General features: G+C 37.2%; 1 protein-coding gene across 1 annotated transcript; it reads right to left on the bottom strand.

The window, feature by feature from the left end:
• Nucleotides 1-616: 616 nt before the first annotated feature.
• NAE1 (NEDD8 activating enzyme E1 subunit 1) lies at nt 617-23,065 on the bottom strand. Its single transcript, XM_054579348.1, has 20 exons — nt 22,945-23,065; nt 20,064-20,167; nt 19,915-19,975; nt 18,535-18,565; nt 17,715-17,786; nt 17,403-17,482; nt 16,284-16,393; nt 14,508-14,617; nt 13,391-13,453; nt 12,927-12,990; nt 12,521-12,612; nt 11,151-11,210; nt 10,914-11,047; nt 7,603-7,678; nt 7,261-7,300; nt 5,280-5,366; nt 4,694-4,786; nt 1,996-2,110; nt 1,861-1,910; nt 617-856 (listed from the first exon to the last, which is right to left on the bottom strand). The coding sequence occupies exons 1-20, from the start codon at nt 22,995-22,997 to the stop codon at nt 747-749; spliced, it is 1,605 nt and encodes a 534-aa protein (XP_054435323.1). The 5' UTR covers nt 22,998-23,065; the 3' UTR covers nt 617-746.
• Between the last annotated feature and the right edge of the window lie 655 nt (nt 23,066-23,720).

Raw genomic sequence — 23,720 nt, 5'->3', positions numbered from 1 at the left:
CTCACTTCCGTGGGGCGGGACTTCCGGCACCTCCGCACGCACGTGGAGTCTCCTCAAAGGCGGGGGATTAGCAAGCATGTGGATTGAAAAAGTCACAACTTGAAGCGTAAATCCTTTAATTTCACCGCCCAGGTGAGGACTTCCTTTGCTCAGAGGGGCATTCACCCGAAGGAGTTAGTTGGGAGTCTCAGTGATAGAAGATGGCTCGGGGACCCTCGAGGGTCTTGGGGGGCATGGGCACATGTGCGCAGGCTGGGTGGGGGAAGGATGGCCCTCATTCCTCTTCCAGCCTTCCCAGTGTGTTGCTTTCTGTCCTTGCTTCCTGATAAACTAATGCATCTGAAATAGTTTCTTTGAAAATTCTGTTAATTTTAACAAATAGCGATGGTCCTAAGATGTCCATAGCTAAAATCTTCACATGGATTAAGTTCATTATTTTTAGACTGTAAGAAAAAGAAATATTTAAAGCTATTTCTAATGAAACACAAGATTTTTGTAAGTAACTTTGAAACAGCATGCCAAAAATAACAAACTCAATTAGAAATGGATAGCTTTTATTCTCTGGGAAAACCTACTTCACACACACGCACCCTGACCCCCCCCAAACAAGACTACATTATTACAAATGAAAAAAATGTTTATTAAGCAAACAACTTAACAGTTGTCCCTTAACAGAATTTTACATATTTGAGCACAACCTGAAAGTAATTAAAGTTTCAATTAACATATTATATAGGGTGCTTATTTTACAACTGAAAAGTTGCTGAAGTTTGTGACATGCCACTATAAATATAAGTATTATTAAAAATTACAAATTGTTTGGTGATTATTTTGATAACTTCTTGAGCAGCAGCTCCTGCAAGGAAAAAAAGAGAAAAGTAAATCTTTGAAAGAAGTAGATTTCAAGAGTTACATAAAAATATTCAATTCTATAAAGAAAACCTTCCCTTTTTCCAAAAGCAAAGGTGTTTAAAAGTAATCCAAAACAGACATGATTTACTGACTCATATCAAAATAGAGGATTGTAACTTTTTATGACTATGTTATTAAAAGTTTTAGTTTATAAATTCTTACCATGGGATATTATGCCATAGTTTTAAAGAATGAAGTATTTTTAATTATTGTGATTTAGAAACATTAATTAGCAAGATATATTAAATAGAAAAAGTCAAAATCATATTATGGTTGAATGCATTTTAAAGGATACATATAGGCAGAAAAGATTCTAAAAGGACAACCTTCTGCTTTACTTTTATAATAAAAAGGGAATAAAGGTATATTTGTTCTAAATACATTTGTAATTTGGAAAGAATCTCTATCAAATACTGCCAGACTGCTGTAACTACACAAAACAAAGCAATAGAAGAAAAAACAAAAAAATTACTAAGCAAAAATTATTTTTTATAATCTGAAACTTGATCTTTCACAAACATTCGAGTCAATACAATATGAGACTCTACTATGTACCAGATGTATTCCAGGTACAAGAGGTATGGTAGGGAACAAAAGGCAAAATTCAGTGCCCCCACAGATCTTTTTAGTAGTGAAGGAGAGATCAATTACAAGTAAGTAAAATGTATATCATGTCAAATGACTCTAGGTGCTACGGAGAAACCACAAGGAAGAAGGATATGAGTGCAAAAGGAGGGCCTCAGTTTTAAATCACAGAGTGAGGGATGACCTCACAGTGAAGATAACATTAAACAAAGACCTGAACAAAGTGAAAGAATATATTAACGTTGTACCACTTAATATTTAACATCCTGCTTCACTGACCTCCCTTGTTAAAATAGCTAAGAAAACAAAACCTCATAACTGTAATGTATCACAGAGGCCAGTCTTTTCATCTTTGGAACTCACCCCCTAAGAATGCAGCAATGGTGTGTGGCTCTGCAGCTCCATATCGGCAACTACAGGAGAGGATGGAGACATGAATTTAGATTAGCTTATTATAGATACAGGTATTATCTCTTATATGGATTAAAAAATACTCACAATTCGTGGACATAATCATCTTTCACCATTACAGATAGTCCATATTCCTGAAGGAAGCTGGTGAGACAAGACTTCAATTTTCCTATATCCTCTTCAACTTGATAGTTATATACCCCTAAAAATAGACATGTAAATTAATTTTCATTAAAATAAACATGTGATTCAAATATTTAATCCATGCATCTTTGTATTGTTGGTTAGGATCTACTTATAGGTGAGATCATATGGTATTTGTCTTTCAAGGGAAGTAAGACCAGCAACACTAAAAGGAAAAAAAATCAACAGAGACAAGAGGGAAGGGGGGGGGGCGGGGAAAAGGAAGGGAAGGGGAAAGTCAAGGAACATATAGCAAGGACTCATGGACAAAACCAAAGGGGAAGAGCTGAGGGAGGGAAGGAGGGAGGGGGCAAGGGAAAGTGGTGGGGGGTAGGCAGAGACAAATGTATTGGAAAAAATAAATAAAACAAACAAACAAACAAAAAAATATTTAATCCAGTTTCAGGTGTTCTAGTCAAAACAGTAAGGTGTGAAACTGAAGAACAAAAATAACAAAGTATGAGACCAATATTTGCAAATATCATGAACCTGTAACAAAGAAAACATCAAAAACCTATCACATGTATGGTGTCAGATGGGTGCAAGATTGAGCAGAATGATCACTTATTAAGCTATGTAATGTCTAATCACTGGAGTGTACACCTGAAACTAATATAATGTATGTCAACTATAATTGAAAATTAAAAATGATTTTTTAAAAAACCTATTAAAATTCAAGTTTGATAAGCCTGCTTTGTTCCCTGCTCCATATCCAGTACCTGGAAGAGTGTCTGGCACACAGGTGGTGCTCAATACTTCTGTTATAGAAGAATACAATGAATGAGGAAGTGACATCCTATTTACTCTTTATAAAAACTATGGTGTTTATTATCCATTTTCAGGAGATTAAATGACACTGAGGACATAAAGCTTTAATAACAAGTAACATTTATTGAGCATTAAGAGATGCTGGATACAGTCTTAAGCACCATTTTTATATTAATTAATATATTTAATCCTTATAACCACCTTATGAAGTAGGTACTATTATTTCCATTTTTCAGATGAAAAAACTGAGGCACAGATTAAATTATTTGCCTGAGTTACTTAGCTAATAAATAGTAAAACCAGGATACAAGCCCAGGCAGTTGTTAATGATTAAATTAAATGTCTCCAAAGATAAGCTATTATTGTTACTACCAGAAGAATATAATTGCCAAAACATTCAGATATTATAGAACATCAATATTTTTTAACCACTCTGGTTTAAAAATGATCACCAGTACTCTTTCTCATAATAATAATATACTTACAAGATGCTAGGCAGCATATAAAGTGATGTTCATACATTACATATTTAACCCTAATAGACTAATGGAGTACATATTATTGCCATTCCATAAATGAAAGACCTGAGACTTGGGAGGAGTGACTCACCTAAGGTCAACAGACAGAGCTTGGATCTGAACCAAGGTTCAAAGCCTATGCTCTATGTGGTAGCTAGTCTCCTAAGAAGTTTCCCAATGTACGCCCCTTCATGTCCTCATGTAGTCCTCTTCTACTCTTAATCTAAGCTTGCCCTGTGATGCCAATAGAGCACAACATAAGTGATGCTGTGTGACTTCTACAACTAAGTCATAAAAAGTCTTGTACCTGTCCCCTGGGTCTTTTGGAATGTTAATTCTGGGGAAGCCAGACACCATACAGTAAGAAGTCTACCCTAGCACTCTCATGGTAAAAGAAGCCCCAGCTAGCCAAGTGAGGATAGATGCCTGACAAGCCCCCAGTAGTTCCAGTTATCCTGGCTAAAGGAGCAGACACCTGAGTGAAAATGTCTTCCTGGATGTCTAACATCAAGCTCGAGTGACTCTAGTCCTAGGCATCACGCAAGATCCCCTCTCCCCAGTGAGATCTGCCTAACTGAGCCCAGCCAATTCACAAAGTTACCAGATAATAACTTGTTTTAAACTACTAAATTTTGGGATGGTTTGTTACACAATAACCAAAAATGTGTCCTAACCACATAACACAAATAAAGCAGTATATATTTAGTGTTCATTCATTTTCTTTCTTCTGGTAAGCTAGCTCATTGAGACTATAACTCAGTGGGCATATGACATCTGTTGGGGTAAGAGGTTTTATGTATACCTAGAATATACTGCTATCCAATAATCCTGCATAATTAAAATTATAATTACAATAAAAATTTTTTGGGCAACTGAAAATATTTGAGATTATGACAATTTCCCAAACACTACATTTACAGATAACAAAAATTAGATACTAAGCAAAGAAATCTCTACATCTTCAGAGAACTGAGTTCAGAAGTCACTGGCTTACTTTTTGTGGCTTTCCATTTCCACTAAATTAAACTCAGTGTGAGTCTTAGAAGTAAACTGTGGAAACTGACAGAAAAAAATGTTTTCTTCTATATGCATTGTGCCAGTTGAACTATTCCCCTGTAATAGTTTAGAATCAAACACTATTTGTAAGTAGTTACACTTATAAAATAAATGTAGTTCCTCACTACGATGAACTGGATGTAAACTGTTTATAAAGTAAAAATAAAGGACTAACTGTAAAAACACAAAACACTTGAGGATTAATTCAAGTGTTTTATTCAAGATTTTATTATATTTGACAATTTGATTGCTATTCTTACCTGGATATCTACCATGTTGTTTATGAAATCTATCCACAGCCCGTAACATTAAGTAGAATACCATCTCATTATCTGGATTGTCCATACTGGAAACTGTAAGGGAAAAAACAACTCAATACAATTTGGGTAATTCCTGACATAAAAACAACGAAGGACTAAATTTACTATATACTCAAATTTGAGGACACAAGGCAATTTTATCACAAAATTTTAATACTTTGTGACAATAAAATAGAAAATGGTAACAGAAAAATAAAGGGAGATATGTTAGATGAAACCCAGTTGTTTTATGGACTGTAAACTATAGTAACCATAATCTCTACTAATGTAGCAACATGCTGACTTTAATTAGCTCTTCTATGTATCATACAACTTAGTAACCTACCTAAATGTGATTTTATGTATGTATTAAGTTTTATATTTTGAAATTGTGACTACTTGGATACATTTATAGAATAAAATTTAGAGTATAAATATATCCATTATCCTTTGTATTATCATGATATACTGAATACTATTACATATAAAATATTGGTATCTTTAAAATTAATATTAATAACTAGCATCAGAAGATTATAATACTTACTAATTTCATCCCTGTTAACTGTATTCAAGCCATATTCTTCAGCTAAGGATCGACATCTTACCACTCGAAGAAATGCAGAATTGCTGCCTAAACACATTATAGAGGTAATTGGTTGAGACACATGCATATTACAAATCACAGATCACTTTAAGAACAAGAATTGTGTGCATACTCTTCACAGACATGAAAATGTGAAAAAATCTCTTCTATTTGGTTCTAATGGTTAGCACAGAAGGCACCAGAACATAAGTCATCTTAAATTCATGTCCTTAGCACTACAACCAGGTCAGCACTGAATAAGTAGGTGATGGCATCCCTCTGAGCCTCAGAATGGAGATAATATTGTTTACCTTTGAAAGTTGTTTTGTCAATCACAAGTACCTAGCACAATGCCTGATAGGGCTCAATGAACATAGTTTTAATCATTATTATGGCTTAGTCCTAAAAGAGTTATATATATTGTGTTCTTGGTATATGTAAGGCATTTTTTTAAAAGATTTTATTTATTTATTTATTTATTTATTTATTTATTTATTTATTTATTTTTAGGGAGGGGAGGGGAGGAAGAGATGGAGAAACATCAATGTGCGGTTGCCTCTTGTGCACCCCCTCTGGGGATGTGGCCTGCAACCCAGGCATGTGCCCTCACCTGGGAATTGAACCAGTGACCCTTTGAGTTGCAGGCCAGTGTTCAGTCTACTTAGCCACAGCAACCAGGGCATAAGGCTTTTTTTAAAAAAACTGATTAGAGAGAGAGAGAGGAAGGAAGAGAGAGAGAAACATCAATTTGTTGTTCCACTTATTTATGCATTAATTGGTTGCTTCTTGAATGTGCCCTGACTGGGGGGTTGAACCTGCAATCTTAGCATAACAAGATGACACTATAACCAACTGAAGTACTAGGTCAGGGCTGTAAGGCTTTTTTTAAACCACCACAACAAAAAATTTGTATTACGGAAATTTTCAAATATACCCTGAAGTAGAAAGAACAGAATAACCCCTCAAATACCCAACATCCAGCTTTTAATTTGGTGTCATATGATTAGTAGAACAAATACTACATCAGAAGCAAGGCTGAAGATTAATAATGGAACAAGACATTAAAACTAAGCCTAAGCCCTAACCAGTGTGGCTCAGGTGGTTGAGCATTCTGCAAAGTGAAAGATTGCCTGTTTGATTCCCAGTCAGGGCACATGCCTGAGTTGTGGGTTTGGTACCTGGATGGGGCACATACAAGAAACAAATTATAGATGTTTCTCTTGCTCCCTTCCCCTCTCTCTAAAAATAAATAAAATCTTTTAAAAAATAAAAACAAAAATAAGCCTACACAAACACTATGGAAGAGTTATGTAATAGAGAACTGGGATAAATATATTTTAAGGCTGAGGAGCATGCAAAATACAGACTTTTGCAGAAACTACGGCAGTAGCTACAGGAAAAATCTTCAGACACCATGTAAAACAGATTTTATTATTCTTAAAGTAAGACAAATTTTAAAAATGCTCCAGGTCTACTGAGGAGTTATCAAAAAGACGCCAGGAGCCTAGCCACTATGAAACTAGATGGCAAAATTCTTAATTCCATTAGTCATTTAGCACAGATCAAAATGAGTAGTTAAACCAATACTGTCAATGTACATGTGACTCAAGACTTCACTCCCGAAGCCCTGAAATAAAACTTTCCCAAATTACTTAAAATTAATATGCTGAAAATAATTCTTTATTAATGACAATTTTCAATTAATTGACCCTCATGTCTTTTTAGCATTGCCATAGATATGAGTATATGCTCTACCTCTGACCCAATCTTAAAACACTCTCCATTTATAAGAATATAAACCCTTACCCAATAATTATATTTCTCTACACCATGAGACCATGGAAAATTTTTAATTTCAACCATTTAAAATTCCTGGGAACATTCCCTATGGCACATTTTTATGAAGCAAAATAAATAAGAAAATTAATTCAAGGGGACTTACAGAGTAATTTCAATTCTTTCTCTGAAATGGCCTCTGGTGCCTGTAAAGAGATAAATGCAGATTTTGCTCCAGTATAAAAGAGAAGATTAACAGAGGGTACAGTACAAAGCCAATCACTGTGAGATGGGGCAGCTTTCTCCAAGTGCTGGGAGAGCACTGGAAAAACACCCTGTTTCCTTAAAAAAAGGCTTTCTCATTAGGCAGGCAAGTGAGAGATCCCTTTAAAGCAGCACAGAGCCAGTGCCATGCCCTCCATTTCTAAACCCTCTCTGGCTGGAGTTATGTGATCAGGCCTACATGGAGCTGTGCTGTCCATCAAAGACAGTGTGCCCAGCAGTTTACCTGGCCTATAGACTGCAGCAATTTGGCAACATGATTACCCACAGCAGCAGCATCTTCCTTTGCTTTTTCACGGTAACTGAAAAACAAAAAAAAAAACAAAAAGCTACTAACATTTTAAAATCAGCAAATTTTAAATACCACCCAGAAGCAAACAAAAAAATGGTTTTCCTTTTCATGAAAAAATACTGATCCAGAACATATGAAATGGAAAAATGCCATGGAAATGCGACCAGCAGCATGTTAGTATTGGAGATCTTCCCAGTGTTGGTGAAGGACCATGTCTCTCAGATAGAGGACCTAACAAATCATGTTACTGAAGAACATGATTTTGCTCCTTGAAGTCAAGTCCAAGAAAAGTTAAATCCTTGAAAACTGTCCATCTACAAATTCATGTAAAACTTTTAAGTCTATTTATGTTTTCATCCTCTGAAGATGATCAATGTTAAGCTAACTACTTCCAGTAAGAGATCATACGTCTTTGTATCCTCAAATGACTTTTCCCAAGTTTTAAGTACCTGAACTTTTAGTCTATGACAACAAATATTTGTTCAACAATGACTGAGATAAAGAGTGCCATCTGTTTAGGGAAGAGCGATCTCTGTGTGACATTACTTGGCCCTTGAGGAAACCAAGCCAGTGGCCCTGGATTCATCAGCACCATGCCCAAACTACGTAAGGGTAGTCCACTGAGAACCATCCTCATGACAACCTATCTGGGTTCAGGCTAGTGATACCTGGATAGCAAATGTCTATCTATAGTCATGAACTCTTTAAATTATGAAACATTACTAATAAAAAATTCATCCAAAATGAAGACTTCAAAGTTTCAAGTTACAAATAAGAGGCAGTATAGGGCTCAGGTTAAGAGTGTGGAGATGGGTTTCATGGGTTCAAATCCTGGCTCTGCTATTTACCAGCTGTCTAATCCTGAGTAAATTACCTTTTATAGGACTCAATTTCCTCATCTATAAAACTGGGACAATAACAGTATCTCTCATAAGATGGTTGTAAATATTAAATTAGTTAATACATAGAATAGTTCACAGCACAGAGTTAAGTGCTCAAATGTTAGGTTTTATATGAAAGAAAAATATCTGCCTCCTATTGGAGCTGAGGAAAACTCTCAGTACTTTCCACTCAATTTTGCTGTGAACCTAAATCTATTCTAAAAATAAAATATGTAAAAAAAAATCTGCCCCTTAAATCCTTTAGCTTATTTTTTTTAGGCATATTTTATAGACTATGCTATTATACTTGTCCCATTTTTCCCTCCTTTCCCCCCCTCCACTCCACACTGCCCTTTCCCCCCCAGCATTCCCCCACCTCCTTAGTTCATGTTCGTAAGTCATGCATATAAGTTCTTTGGCTTCTCCATTTCCCATACTATTCTTAACCTCCCCCCGTTTAATTTGTACCTACCAATTATGCTTCTTCATCCCTGTACCTTCCCCCCATTCTCCCCCTCCTCCTCCTCCTGCCTGATAACCCTCCAAATTATCTCTACATCTATGATTCTGTTCCTGTTCTAGTTGTTTGCTTAGTTGTTGTTTTTTTTTAGGTTCAGTTGTTGACAGGTGTGAGTTTGTTTTCATTTTAATATTCACAGTTTTGATCTTCTTTTTCTTAAATAAGCCCTTTTAACATTTCATATAATAAAGGCTTGGTGATGAACTCCTTTAGCTTTACCTTGTCTGGGAAGCACTTTATCTGCCCTTCAATTCTAAATAGCTTTGCTGGATAGAGTAATCTTGGCTGTAGGTCCTTGCTTTTCATCATTTTGAATACTTCTTGCTGGTTACTTCTTGTCTGCAAAGTTTCTTTTGAAAAATTAACTGACAGTCTTATGGGAACTCCTTTGAAGGTGACTCTCTGCTTTCTCTCCGTGCTTTTGAGATTCTCTCTTTAACCTTTGGCAGTTTAATTATGATGTGTCTTGGTGTGGTCCTCTTTGGGTCCAACTTATTTGGGACTCTCTGTGCTTCCTGGACTCTATTTTCTTTGCCAAATTAGGGAATTTTTCTTTCATTATTTTTTCAAGTAAGTTTTCAATTTCTTGCTCTTCCTCTTCTCTTTCTGGCATTCCTTTGATTCAGATGTTGGCACTTTTGGAGGTGTCCTAGTCTTATTGTCTCGTTTTTTCAAATTTTTGATTCTTCATTTTGTTCTGGTTGACTAATTATTTCTTCCTGTTTTAAATTGTTGATTTGAACCCTGGCTTCCTCCCTTCACTGTTGGTTCCCTGTGGATTTTTCTTTATTTCACTCAATGTAGCCTTCATTTCTTCCCTTATGCTTTTGCTGTACTCAGTGAGTTCTCTGAGCATCCTTATAACCAGTGTTTCAAATTCTGCATTTGATAGGTTGGCTATCTCCATTTCGTTTAGTTTTTCTGGGGTTTTGTTCTGTTCTTTAATTTGAGCCATGTTTCTTTGTCTTATCAATTTGGCAGCCTCCCTGTGTTTGTTTCTGTGTATTAAGTAGAACTGCTTTGACTCCCTGTCTTGGTGCACCTCTTACCTTGTATCAGGCGGGGCCAGGGCAGAGCAACACACTTTAGAGCTTTGTGGCCCTGTCTGTGGAGAAGAGGTCGAAGAGGGGACAATGATGCTGCCTGGCCACTGGAGGCTTGCTTGGCACTCACCGTTTCCAGTCACTTCACCCAATTCCCATATGCAACTGGTGTCCCTCTAGCTGCTGGCCTAGCAGTCGTTCCCAGAGCGGGTAGTTGCAAACATTCTAGGACCGTGTGGGCCTTTTAAACTGATTCTCCTAAAAGACCAGCAGTTTCTTCCGCCACCCCAACTCCCACTAGTTTTCACAGCCAGAAGTTACGAGGTTTTATTTTCCTAGCACTGGAACCCTGGTCTGCATGGTCTAGCCTGGGGCTGAGATTACTCACTCCCCAGGTATCCCTCCTGATTTTTATCCACCCCATGTGAATATGGGACTGCTCATCCTGCTGGCCGCCACCAACTCACCACCACCGCCACACCACATCCTCTCTGCCCCTTCTATCCATCTGGATGAATAAGGCTTCTTTAAATCCTTAGTTGTTGGACTTTCATACAGTTCGATTTTCTGGCAGTTTCTGGGTGATTTTTGTTTTGAGGTTAGTTGTGATCCTTCTTATGGTTCTTCAAGGAGGCGAAGTATGTCTACCTACACCTCCATCTTGACCAGATCTCTTTAGCTTATTTTTAAAGTAATTAGATTATAACAGGATTTCATTTGATTTCTGATAGACTAGTAAAATATGTTCATCTCTATTATAAACTAATTTTTCTGTTACACAGTTTAAAAACAGTGACTTACACATTTTGCAGTTTTATGTATTTGGCAGAATCTGCAATCATGTCAGGAATTGTGCCTCGGACAGGTAAATTTCCTTGACCCTCCTTGGCCACAAATTCCTTCAAGGCACGAGCTAAAATCCAAAATGATGGAGTCTAAAAAGGTTTAAAAAAAAAAAAAAAGTTATTATTATTATGTGAGATTTGAATTTGACCCAAAGCTTAAGGTGGTACTATTTTTATTTTTTGTTGTTGTTACCTGTTTGGTGATATTAATGCAGCGATCATCATTAAATATATCTTCAATGCTGCTTGGGATCTACCAAAGGAACATGAAACATTTATTTATACTAAAAATTTGCCCACCTTTATTTTCATTGCTATTTCTCTGAACAGGTTCTTTGACTTCTCAAATTGTAATCAAATACAAACTTCTGATTTGCTTATACTTTTATTTAGAACTGGATGGAGATTTGATAAGGAAAAAGAGTCCCCTCCTGCCCACTGCTGTTAGTATTTAAAAACTAACCTGTTCTCTTCTATCATAAATGGAATAAAGATGACAAAATAAATCTTTTTATATATTTACATTTGAAAATATAACAAAGATTACAGACATTAATGTCAAGCTTGAGTTGTAGTCCTTCATGTTTTGCCGTCCTGTCAAAAATTTGAAACTCTTACACTCTAATTAATAATTACTCAAAGAGACCACCACACTAACAAAAACTAGATAGTTAAATTAAGGACTTAAAAAAATTTTGCCCTGGCTGGTGTGGCTCAGTGGATTGAGTGCCAGCCTGTGAACCAAAGAATCGCTGGTTCGACTCCCAGTCAGGGCACATGCTTGGGTTGTGGGCTGGGTCCTGAGTACGGGGCGTATGAGAGGCAACCATACACTGATGTTTCTCTCCCTCTTTTTCTCTCCCTTCTCCTTTCTCTAAAATTAAAAAAAATAATAAAAAATTTTTTTTAATCTTAAAAAATATTTTTTCTTTTACTGATTTCTGAGAGAGGGGATGGGGGGAGAGAGGGTGAAAAACACTGATGTAAAAGATAAATGTCAACTGTTTGCCTCTTGCATGTTCCCCAACCAAGGACTGACCCAAAACCCAGGCATGTGCCCTGATCAGGAATCAAACTAGCAACCTTTTGCTCTGCAGGACAACATTCAACCAACTGAGCCACACTGGTCACCGTATCACTATTAATACAGTGTAATGAAGCACCGATGTCCATTTTTTAAAGACAATACAGAGTATTATTAAAACAAAAGTCAATATATATTATAGGTATTAATTTCTAAGCAACAATACAATTTAGGAAATATTAACTTAAATCTAAAATCAACTATTTCACCATAAGGACTTCAGAAAAAACCTTTCTTAAATGAATCCTTCAGCAACTCTTTTCTTTCTTTCTTTATTTTTAATGTATTGATTTGAGAGAGAGAGGAAGGGGGATAGTGAGAGAGAAAGAAACATCAATTTGTTGTTGCACGTTTTTATGCATTCATTGGTTGATTTTTGAATATGCCCTGACCAGGAATTGAACCTGCAACCTTGACATAATGGGGTAATGCTCTAACCAACAGAGCTCCCTGGCCAAGGCCAGCAACTCTTTTAATACCTGAGTTGTATTTAGTGCTGTGTTCACATTTTTAATGGCTTCTTCAAAATTCTCTTCATCTTCTGGAGCCCCATTTTCATTCTTTAGAATTCCTATTAAAATAGAAATTGGTTAGCAAACAACAGCCCTTTTCTTCTCTGTCTTTCCCCAACATTATGGAAATAATGTCGTCAGATTCTGAAGGGAGGATCATATATTGAAACTTAAGAACTGTGGCTGTGACTTATCACTAGTCATTCCTATAACTGTACAAGGAATGGTTCCTTAATCTCTGGAGGCAAAATAAAATATGGGCTAATGATGGCATTATTTGACAAAAGTGTTGACAGAAATCCAATAAGCATAAGCTTCAAGCAATTTGCTTTTCAAACCTTATGTAATATTTAGTCATATCCCATAATATTACCTTGTCTAATCAAATCTCTGAACTCTTCTTTTTCTTTATACGTTTTAGGTATTCGTCCATTTGTCTAAATTGGTTAAAAAATTTAAAAATCTAGTTATAAAAACTCAAAATATGGTAATTGAGAGTCCACAGTTTCCACCATTCTCCCATCCACATGAGATTTCATCAGTAAATATACACACAAGTAAAATCAGAGGCTGATTTGATACAAAACAGAAACTATGGGCCATTTCTCTACATTCATTCCCCATTGCCAGTTTCACAATGACATCTGCTCAAATTTCATTTCATTATTAAAAATATCAGTATCAAAAGAGGAAATGCTAGATTTAATTCGAAAAGCACCCACCTACCCCAAATAACACAAGGAAAAATATTAATCTCCCACCACCTACAATGAAATTCTTTATAATAAATTGAAACTACAGTCACTTATGAAATTTCTTTTTTTAAAAAGGACATACTTCACTATACCACTGTGCTAAATATTTAGCTACGATCACAATCCATGGAGTGTGGCTATGATCCTAAAATGAGAGAAAAAATAGAAGAAAATATCAGTATTAGTTAACATTAATTAGTTACTATTTATTCCTCACTACCCTATATCATTTTTTGTATTTTATTATTTTTAATTTTTTTTATTGTTCGAGTACAGTTGTCTCCATTTTCCTGCCACCACTTTCCCCTGCCCCACCCACCGCCACCTCCCACCCTCAATCCTTCCCCACTTCGGCTTTATCCATGGGTCCTTTATACATGTTCCTTGACTTAACCCTTCCCCTTCTTTTCCCTATTACCCTACCCTGTGTCATTTTCAATAAATTCAACAATATTTATGACCATGCCACAGTATATATGAAATAATGAATGGAAGAAAAGGAACTGGACTAATAAAAATTGCTTTGTAAAACTTTTTTAGTGTCCAATTTGACCCTAATCTGGCAGGTGTGTACCATGATTGCCCCCATTTTACATCAAGAAAACAGTCTCAGAGACCTGCCACCCAAAAATAAAGCTCGAATCTCTTGATTTCAGATACCCATCCTAGACTATGAAAGATCTTCCCTATGTTTTCTGATGAACCAAATACCGCATTTTAATTAATATATAGGTAGGAAAAAATATATACTCCTTAAATTATACATTATGTTATAAACATCATTATTTCCAAACCAAAATATGCAGTTGCCTTGATAATTCTCAGGTACTAAAAGTAAGTTTCAAGAGGAATCAATTTCAATAACCCAGCCTCCCAAATTCAAACTATTTTAAAAAGTACATATATTTATTTAGGAAAGGGCCACAAAGAGGAATATGTTAACGTCCAATTTCTTGACCTGGATGTTGACTGCACAGATATATTCAGTTAATGTACTTTTCTTCAATAAGGAAGTTTTTTTAAATTTTGTAAAAAATATATTTATTCAAAACAAATTAGGTAAAATGTTATTATGTAGTCTGGAGACAGGACTATGGAGGTTTATAGTGTTTTCTCACATGGGTGTAATTCAAAAACCTTAGTTAAAAGAAAAATGTTTTAAGTCTACCCATAAATGGAAGGTCACACAAACTACTAACCTTTTTGTCCATATTATCCAAATCATAAGACTGAAAATGTTCTCTCAGTTCAGGAAAGGGCTTATCCAGTCGTAGATCCTCTAATGCATTATCTGGATGAGATTCTATTACTGTGAAATAAATAACCCCAAAAGGTAAAACTTACTTCTTTAGTAACACTGCTGGAAATACACTACATTGCAAGAATTTAGGAAATGTATAATTTTTAAGTGTGCATAGACTCTATAATTTTTTTAATTGTTTTGTTCATTATTAAGATAAATTTATATTTACATATACATTTTACTAAAAGTACAAATCCTAAGTGGACTACAGTTTTAATAAAAGTTGAAACCAAGATTTTTTTAGAGCAGAGTTTTATTATAATTGGAAAAGATCAAAATTGATTAATATGTGTGTTCAGATACTACCTAACAACCTACCCTTACTCCTCCTGTCATCTGCAACAGACAGCATCACCATCTACCTAAACCTCTTCCCTAGAAACCTGATGGTCATCCCTGACTTCTTGCTTCCTTGGCCTAACATCCGTCACTCCCCACATCCTAATGTCACTTCATATACAGCGCTCCACATTGGGGAACACAGAAAAGTGTGTAATTCCAGAGAGTCTTTAAAGTTAGGTTCAGATCTGTTACTTGCTAGCTGTGTGACCTTAGGCAAAGACCTAATTTCTCTGTGCTTCAGTATCCTCATTTGTAAAAAGCCGGTAAGATAGTATATACCTTATTAAGATTTTAGAAAAAAATTAAATGAAGTAATCCACATAAAGAAAGGCACAAAGCTAGTAATATTAACCTTTATTATCATCTACACCATCTTCTCTATCTTTGTAAAAATGTGTCCTCAGTCAGAGGCTTGCTCACATGTGCATTTTCTCTCTCTCTCTCTCTCTCTCTCTCTGTCACCTAAACCACTGGAAATCTCCTAGTAGCAAGTCTTGCCTCCAATCTTTCCCCTTCATATCCATTCATTCTCCACTCAGTTTCAGTGACCCACTTAAAATTTTTACCTGGCCACTTTTCCAATTACAGCTCTTAAATGGCCCAGCACCCCCTGCCAACAGCTTATCCTTGCAAGCCACTCTCTGACTGCCTAAGCAGATACTACTACTCAGTGCTGCTACCAATGCCAATGGCTGTCATTGCACTAGCATACTACCTGGCTCAGAGGAATGTATAAGTAATCAATGAAAATGTTATGATGATTTAAGATTAAAAAATTTTTTTTTAAGTAAAGGACTAACATCAGCCTTGAACTGTTAAAAGCCTGCCTATGAATGACTTTGGTCTCCTATAATGCTTTTCCCTTGTAACACTAGCTAGGTAAATGCCTTGCTTGTTTCGTGGTATTATACCTGAACTAGAAGAGTCTAAGACCTGTATAAGGATGAAATAAAAGATTAGTGGGGAAAAGGTGATATGACCTCTAGGTGTCATTGTGACCCACACACCTTGGCTCTTGCCTGTAAGCAGCCACACATGCCCTATGTGGGTTAAGAGACCAAAAAAAGTAGGTACTTGCACAGCAGCTGTGCCTCCTAATAAGATGAAGAAGCTCTACCTATTGTATCTCCTGCTTTGTATCCTCCTATAATGCTAAGTAAAATAAATATTAGATTAAGTCTATTGATTCTAATTAACACTCTGAACTTATATCCCAGGTGTGCTACTACCAATTTAGGTTGAAACTGAAAATTGACTTTCTAAATTGTCAAGTTTCTAAAATCATAGCTAAAGCAACCAAAAGCAAGCCTTATATGTTCACCAATTTTACCTGGATGTTCTTCTATAATGATCCTCATATAACCAATTAGTCCATATGTCCTACAGATCAAAAGAGGGATTTGGGAATTCCAGAGGACATCTGCTAAACGTAGTAACGTACTGTAAAGGAAGGCACAATAAATAAAAACATAAATGGATAGATGCCAAACATGAAAACTCCTTAAAACAAAGTAACTTTCTTACTAAATTATAAATGCAAAGATATGTATCTATTGCATTATAAGCAGGTCAAGAATACATTGAAAAGCAAGCAATTCCACAAAGTTGCAGTTTCAAAGAAAGTGTATCTTTTGGACTACAGGGATATGAAAGCCTTGATTTTTGTATTTGGGAGAATGTTATTGAAAGATACTTCCTAAACATTTCCATAAAAAAGAGGAAAACAGCCCTGGCTAATGTGGCTTGGTAGACTGAGCTCCAGCCTGCAAACCAAAGGGTCGCTGGTTCGATTCCCAGTCCGGGCACATGTCTGGGTTGCAGGCCAGATCCCCAGGGAGGGGTGCATAAGAGGCAACCACACACTGATGTTTTCCTCCCTCTTTCCCTTCCCCTCTGTCTAAAAATAAATAAAATCTTTAAAAAAAAAAAAAAAAGAGGAAAACATTTATAAAATGTATGTATCCTTGCATACACCCTGAAGTATTCCCTATAATTAATTCTATCATGGGTGTCCAACCTTTTGGTGTCTCAGGGCCACACTGGAAGAAGAGTTGTCTTGGGCCACACATTAAATACATTATGACATGTTACCACAAAAAAATCTCTTGGTGTTTTAAGTAAATTTATGATTTTGTGTTGGGCCACATTCACTGCCTTCCTGGGTTACAGGTGGCCCACGGTCTGCAGGTTGGACACCGCTGTATCTAATTTTTTTTTTCACTAAAAATAACCAGGGTTCAATTTAACTACTCTAAGTACATATATTTTAAAGTTTCACATCCAGTATTTTTCTCTTTCCTATCTTTTCGATGCTAGAGATTCGTAAGTGCTTCCAATGAAATGTTTCTATAGAGTTTAGGAATTTTTAAAAATATAGACTGAAGAAAAAATAAAACTGTGCAAATCTAATAAGAGATTCAATTAAAAACAAATTAACATAAAAACTTACCTTTCAGGAAGCTGAGTTGCAACCACAATGGTAAACCTACAGAAAAATGAAGGATCATTGTCTAGAAGGTTTTCTGGACTCTAAATAGGACAGGGGAAAAAAAGAAATCCAACAAGTTCACAATCATATTAAACATGACAGAAAACAGTTAAGCTATTTAGAACAAATGAGGCAACATGCTAGACTCCAATGTTAATTCAACTCTCAATCAAACATAGTATATACAAAGATTCAAAATCCTAAATTCCTAGGACTTGAACTATTAAAAAATAAAATTTCTGCACAGAAATAATAATGTATATACATATATACCTCTTCCACAAAACTTCCACAGACATCATTATTTAATTCTTGTAAGAATTCCATGGCAGCTTGAGCTCGGTTCTTTTTGAAAACAAAACATTTGATTTGAATTAGAAAAGATTTGGTTAAAATGTAACCTTCAATTAACAGATCAAGCAAAAACAACTATAAAATTACCCAAATTCTGTGCACAGATAGGACAACGCTGCTTTTCGTAATGTTTAAACTGAGACTCAACCAGAATATTACTTAGAAAAGAGCTAAACTATCATTATTCAGAGTTCTTAAATGAACACGTTAGTTGCACACTAGTTTTCTGATTAAGCAAATGACCAGAAAACCCTGAGCATCACGCAGGGATAAAAACCCTGGGCATCATGCAGGGGTATTTTGGATCAATGTACAATATTGTACGAGAAGTCAATCATTAAAGAAATAGTTATTTTCACTCAGAATATTGCACTAAGTTGATTTACTCATATATAGCTTTGTAAGATTTTTTAATATGAAATACAAAAATAAAAGATACCCTGGCTCTTAGTTAAAAATCTTGTTAACCAAAATACTCTTTCCTCTGAAAATTAACATCACTCAAGATTTAGCTTTTATACAAGATACAGTGTAAAAAGGATACATTACTTCTTCTATGTTCGTATACTACCAAACAGATAAAGACTGACAAGATCAGGGAAAAAAATGAGCTAATTTAAATTTTTTCTTGGAGAAATAATAAGCTCTTTTAAAGTCAAAGCTTTTGAAGGAATCAAAGTATAGTAACATCATTAGATGCTTAAATTCAACTATATCCTGTAACGAACTGATTGTTTACCTTGCCGATACTGCTTCTTTGAAGGAAAAAACTAAAATAGAAAAAAATTTAAAAAAATTAAGGGCTTCTTTGACTTCACAAAGGAAAGGTTACCTGTAATACCAGGTATATTTCATTCACACTATAAAACAAACTATATTTTCATTACAATGATTAGAACAGCCTTCTGGGAGGAAGAAAACTGGATAAAACTTATAATCAAAGACAAGCTAATAAATCAATTTTCCCCAAAATGTGTACCACAAAACACGAAGTTCACAAGAGGCTCTGAGAGAAAAGGGTTCCCTGGCTTTAAAAAGTGTAGGAAACACCATTGTATTATATTTCCCTCTAGGAAATTCATAACATATATAAAACACATGATATTAAAGTCTTATATTAAAGAAATGTTTAACTTCATTTGACCATGGAATCCCTTTGCCCATTTAGCGGTTATTAACATTTCCCAGAATTAATGCTCCACAGGCCACACTTGGAAAATGCTGTATTAAACTGTTTGCTTTTGCTGGTAACTTATAACAGATCTGTTCAGACTTCTTCCCACACATATCCCTGCCATATCCTAGGGCTCAGATCTAAGGCTGCTGATCAGTCAGGGTGCTATGTTGTAGCACAAGCTCAGTGGTCCCATAAGAAAAAGAAACCTTATTGTTATCACATCCTGACCAACTAAGCAAAGGTAGTAGGACTTTTTCTTTACAGACACCAATAAAAGGACAGTGTTGTGGATGGATATACTATTATCCAAAGAAGAGAAATCAAGGCTCAATATGAACCAAATTCTGATTTTCCTTGTATTTATTCATTGCTGATGTGTACTGACAAATATCAATATAATGAGAGGTCCCAGACTCCAAGTTCCTGAAAAGGCAAGTTTGAAATGCTCTGAACTTCTAAACATGATCATCTTTAAGAATGATATATAGGCTGTCTTTAAAACAGCATTTTTATGGAGACAGTGTAGTGTAGAGAGAGATATACCTGGGCTAAGCTTAGAAGATGCCAGAAATAAAAGGTAGATTTTATTATTCTTATAATCCAAAAACACAATTATTGTTAATTATATACTAACATTTAGGAATCAATGCAAGAACTTAGGAAGTGTTCAGATTTTATAAATAAAGGAATAATGACTACTCTTTGCATTAATAACAACAGTAAAGACAGTAATGATGGATATCTTTTATTGTTGGCCTATTTGCCAGACACTGTGACCTATATTAACTCCCTTCATCCTCACATAATCCTAAACATAGGGATTGTCCACCTGAGAGTCAAGCCAACCTGACTGAGGAGGTGAAGCTGGATTTGGGCCTCACTCTCCCATGACAGTACACTGCCTTCCCTAACATGCATACATTTGAAAAGAATAGAACATACTTATTCCCAGCATCTTCTCCGCTGACCTGATTTCCATCAATAATTGTAAATGAACCAATACCTGGGAGAAAAAACAAAAGCAGTCAAGGATACATGTTTCTAGTTCAAAACCTTAAAGAAATAAATTTACAACCACAAAACTGTATTACCTGGTAGTATCAAGTTTTTAAGAATTTCAGTTCCGGTGGCTGTTGCATTTATTAGGCAAACATGAGCAGATTCTAAAGCCTCTTGACCATGATCACCCCACAACCTACAAAATAAGATACATATACAACATTTTTAAAAATTTCACAAAAATACAACTTTCTTATTTGAATGGAGAACTTTGGTCTTTGAAGTGTTCCTGCATAGAATAACTGATGTGATAACCACAGTAAATATGTGAGACGGGACCAGCAGGAGGTATTATGGGGATTATACAGCTGTGTAACATAAGACTAAGATGGATGCCTTGCAAGGTTAGATGAAGAGTCAAATCAGAACTAGAAACTTGGTCTTCCGTCTTCCTGTCCATTACTCTCTTCAAACCAGAATGTACAGAATGGAAAGTCTTTAGAAATACTCATTAACATTAAACAAGTGCCTTAGATTTAAAACTGATTCTGTTCTCTATTTAATTTCTCCTTAAGTTACATGGATCCAGTATATTTGAGATCTTGACATAGGACTTACCACTGTGATATCTGTAAGAAAGAAACTTTACCAGGAAAACTGAATTATTATCATTTGAAAAGCCTCATATTGACTTCTAGAGGAGTGCTTTAAAATATAATACCCAATGAACACTCTAATAGCATGATTAATAAATGCATCAACACAAAGATGCAATAAGGATTAGAAATATATGTTATAGCCTGATTCACACAGGCATATCATTAACCAGGCAAGGTACATAATCCCATACGTATCACTGGCATATGAGCCAACCGGGTCTTCATCCAGAAAGTCTATTAACTAACTTATCAATATCTTTTATTGTCACTATAAGAACTACAGGGAGAGCCCTGACTGGTATGGCTCAGTGGGTTGGACAATGTCCCACAAACCGAAAGGTTGCAAGTTCGATTCCTGGTCAGGGAACATGCCTGGGTTGCAGGCCAGGCCCCCCACTGGGGCCATGTAAGAAGCAGTCAATCAATGTTTCTCTCGCACATCAGCATTTCTTTCCCTCTCTTTCTCCCCCCCTTCCCTCTCTCTAAAAATGAATTTTTTAAAATCTTAAAAAAAAAAAGTATAGGGAGAGCTCAAACCATCAGAAAAATGCCATAGCCTGGAGGACAGAGAGCCATTAATGTGCCTTCTCTGTCACCTGATCTAAAGCAGATTCCCTTATCGTACAGCCAATATGTCCTCCATCACATGTCACAACTATAATTGCCTCATTTGGTTTTTTATTTGCTGAACATCCATCATTCCATTCCACTCTAAGCTCCATAAGGGCCCAGATCACTACCTATATCTACCACTGTAGTCTCAATGACTGGCAAAATGCCTTTTCCAGGCTAAGTGGTCACTGAACAGTTAACAGATGAATGGAAATAAAACCTAGAAGAAACAGAAGGGCTGAAAACATCAAGTTTTCCTATGAAACTAGGGCATACAGAATACACCTAACATATTTTTGGTCGATGGATGGTGGGATAGTTGAGAGTGAGCCTAAGAAATCCCTGAGATACCGCTAGGTATCATCTCAAGAAAGGGCCCAAACAAGAAATCAATCCTCTCTACTCTCATTGGCCTAAGGAAAGCAGGGCCTTGTGTACTGCTGGCTGTCTGTACATCTTTGCTTCTAACTTCTTCCCTGTGACACTTCAAAATCAACAACCAGTTCTTACTATGAAAGGTGAAGTTTGGTCCCCAAATGGATCAAACTCAGCAAAACCTTTTTTGTTGCAGTTATTTAGTAACCAAAAATATTTTCTCAGCTGTCATGTATGGTTATAGCTACATTCAAAACACAAGGAACTCCAAAAATTTACAAGAGAACATGCGCTGGTTACAAGGGCCCTGCCATCTTGCTTCTGTTCCCAGAAGCTTGGGATCAGAGTGAGGTGACTGAGTACCACCTCTGAAAGACGAGAAGGGCCTGAGTTTACCTTCTAGCTCAAACGCACAAGACTGAGCAAGTTCTCTAACTTCTCCAAGACTCAGTTTCCCCATCTATAAAGCAGAAAATGTCTGCCTCAAGGCTGCCCTTGGAATTGAGTGCCTAAAGCCCGTAAGACAGTACTTAGTAGTACGTGCTACGCGTTTGTGTTACTTCCACTGCCTTCACACAGAGAAGATGCTCAATGAATAAAGAAGGGGGAAGGTAAAGAGAAAAAGCAAGGGAGAGGACATAACCAAGGACCTGCCTGATAGTCTAGAGGTGCAGTGCCCATTAAGGTAGCCCTTAACCAAATGTGGTTACTGGGCACTAGGTATGGGGCTTGTCAGAGTGGAGATGTGCTATACAGTGTAAAATGCCGGATTTCGAGGACAATATGAAAAAAATGTAAAATACCTCTAATAGGTAATATTTTGGATATATTGGGTTAAATAAACTGTATTAGAATTTTGCCTTTTTTTTTAATGTGACTACTAGAAAACGTATAATGACACACGTGGCTCCCGAGACAGCATTATATTTCTATTGGACAGTGCTGGCTTGGAACAATACCTAACGTACCGCTGGGATGGGGTAGTCGCGATCCACCCACTCTGCAAAACTAGGAGCCTGAGAACGAGGCGGGGCCGGCAGCCTACCTGGTGACAACCAATGTTGCTGAGGCCCCGCACCAACCTCAAACAGCACACCGCTTGGAGGGTGAGTGTGCCCATCGGGGAACGGGAGGTCGGCCCCGGAGGCGCCCCCCGCGCCTCAGGCCGGAGTCCCCAGTGCCGGCTCCCGAGTGCCTTACGACCCCGTACGGCGGGAGGCCTGAAAGAGGCCGGACCGCGCCGCTCGCTCGCTTAGGCCCGGCCCAGACGCAGAGGTGTTCACTGGCCGGCCAGCCCGCCCGCCCGCCTCGGTGAGCCTCGCCTCACCTCAGCTGCCGGTCATACTTCTGCTCCTTGAGCAGCTTCCCGGAGTGCGCCATGGCCGCAGCAGCCGCGCAGAGAGCCGGTCCCCCGCGGAGTACCGCCACAACCTCCACGAGCGCGCAGGCGCACTAGGTCCCCTCCGCCGCCGCTGCCTCCTCCGCGCCGCCCGCAGGGGGCGCCGCCACTACACTGCGCACGCGTCGCCGGTACGCCCGGGCGAGTGCCACCTCAACCAGGACCTGAACCTGGACTGGAGAGGTCTCCCCTTCTTCCGTCAGGCGCGCCAGTCAGCCGTCGGGTGACTTTATACGAGCGGTATTTGTGGGGCACTCCGGCTTTGGAATGAGGCCGATTTGGATTTTAATCACCTTACTAGTGAGATCCGCTCTTTACTTCTCAAATCCTCCGTTTTTTCATTTGTGCAATGGGGATAAATGGATCTCCGTCACAGGGTTCTATTAGCATTACATGAGATTTTGAATACACAGAGCCAGACTCACAAAAAATCCTGTCTAAATAATAACTTGCATTATTATGATGATTTGCCCATTTATGATGATTTATGATTATTTACCCATTTTTCCCATCATCTCATGCAACAAGCCCACTTTGGGGGCCTGTTTCAAAGACCCCGGCCCTGTTCCTGGGAGGTCACAGCCCCGAGAGGGGAAAGGGACAGTAAACAAGTACTTACTAGACAATGTAACTCTCCGATAGAAGGAAGTGGGGAAGCTGATAGGTGCACAGAGGAACTCCACTCACTCCTCCTCTCCAGGAAT

The sequence above is a fragment of the Pteronotus mesoamericanus genome, unplaced genomic scaffold (assembly GCF_021234165.1).
Source record: "Pteronotus mesoamericanus isolate MK-2021 breed Mesoamerican mustached bat unplaced genomic scaffold, CSHL_Meso_final contig_52, whole genome shotgun sequence".
Lineage (NCBI taxonomy): Eukaryota > Metazoa > Chordata > Mammalia > Chiroptera > Mormoopidae > Pteronotus > Pteronotus mesoamericanus.
Note: the sequence above shows the minus strand (reverse complement) of the source record. Positions and strands in the feature narration are given on the sequence as shown.

What these genes read in the sequence shown, in the direction of transcription:
- NAE1 (XM_054579348.1), bottom strand. Translation starts at nt 22,997, where the DNA reads ATGGCGCACTCCGGGAAGCTGCTCAAGGAGCAGAAGTATGACCGGCAG. An exon ending in TAAAAACTTGATACTACCAG is followed by an intron (nt 19,976 to 20,063) that starts GTAATACAGTTT and finishes TTTTTCTCCCAG; the next exon opens with GTATTGGTTCATTTACAATT. An exon ending in TGGATAATATGGACAAAAAG is followed by an intron (nt 13,454 to 14,507) that starts GTTAGTAGTTTG and finishes CTCTCATTTTAG; the next exon opens with GATCATAGCCACACTCCATG.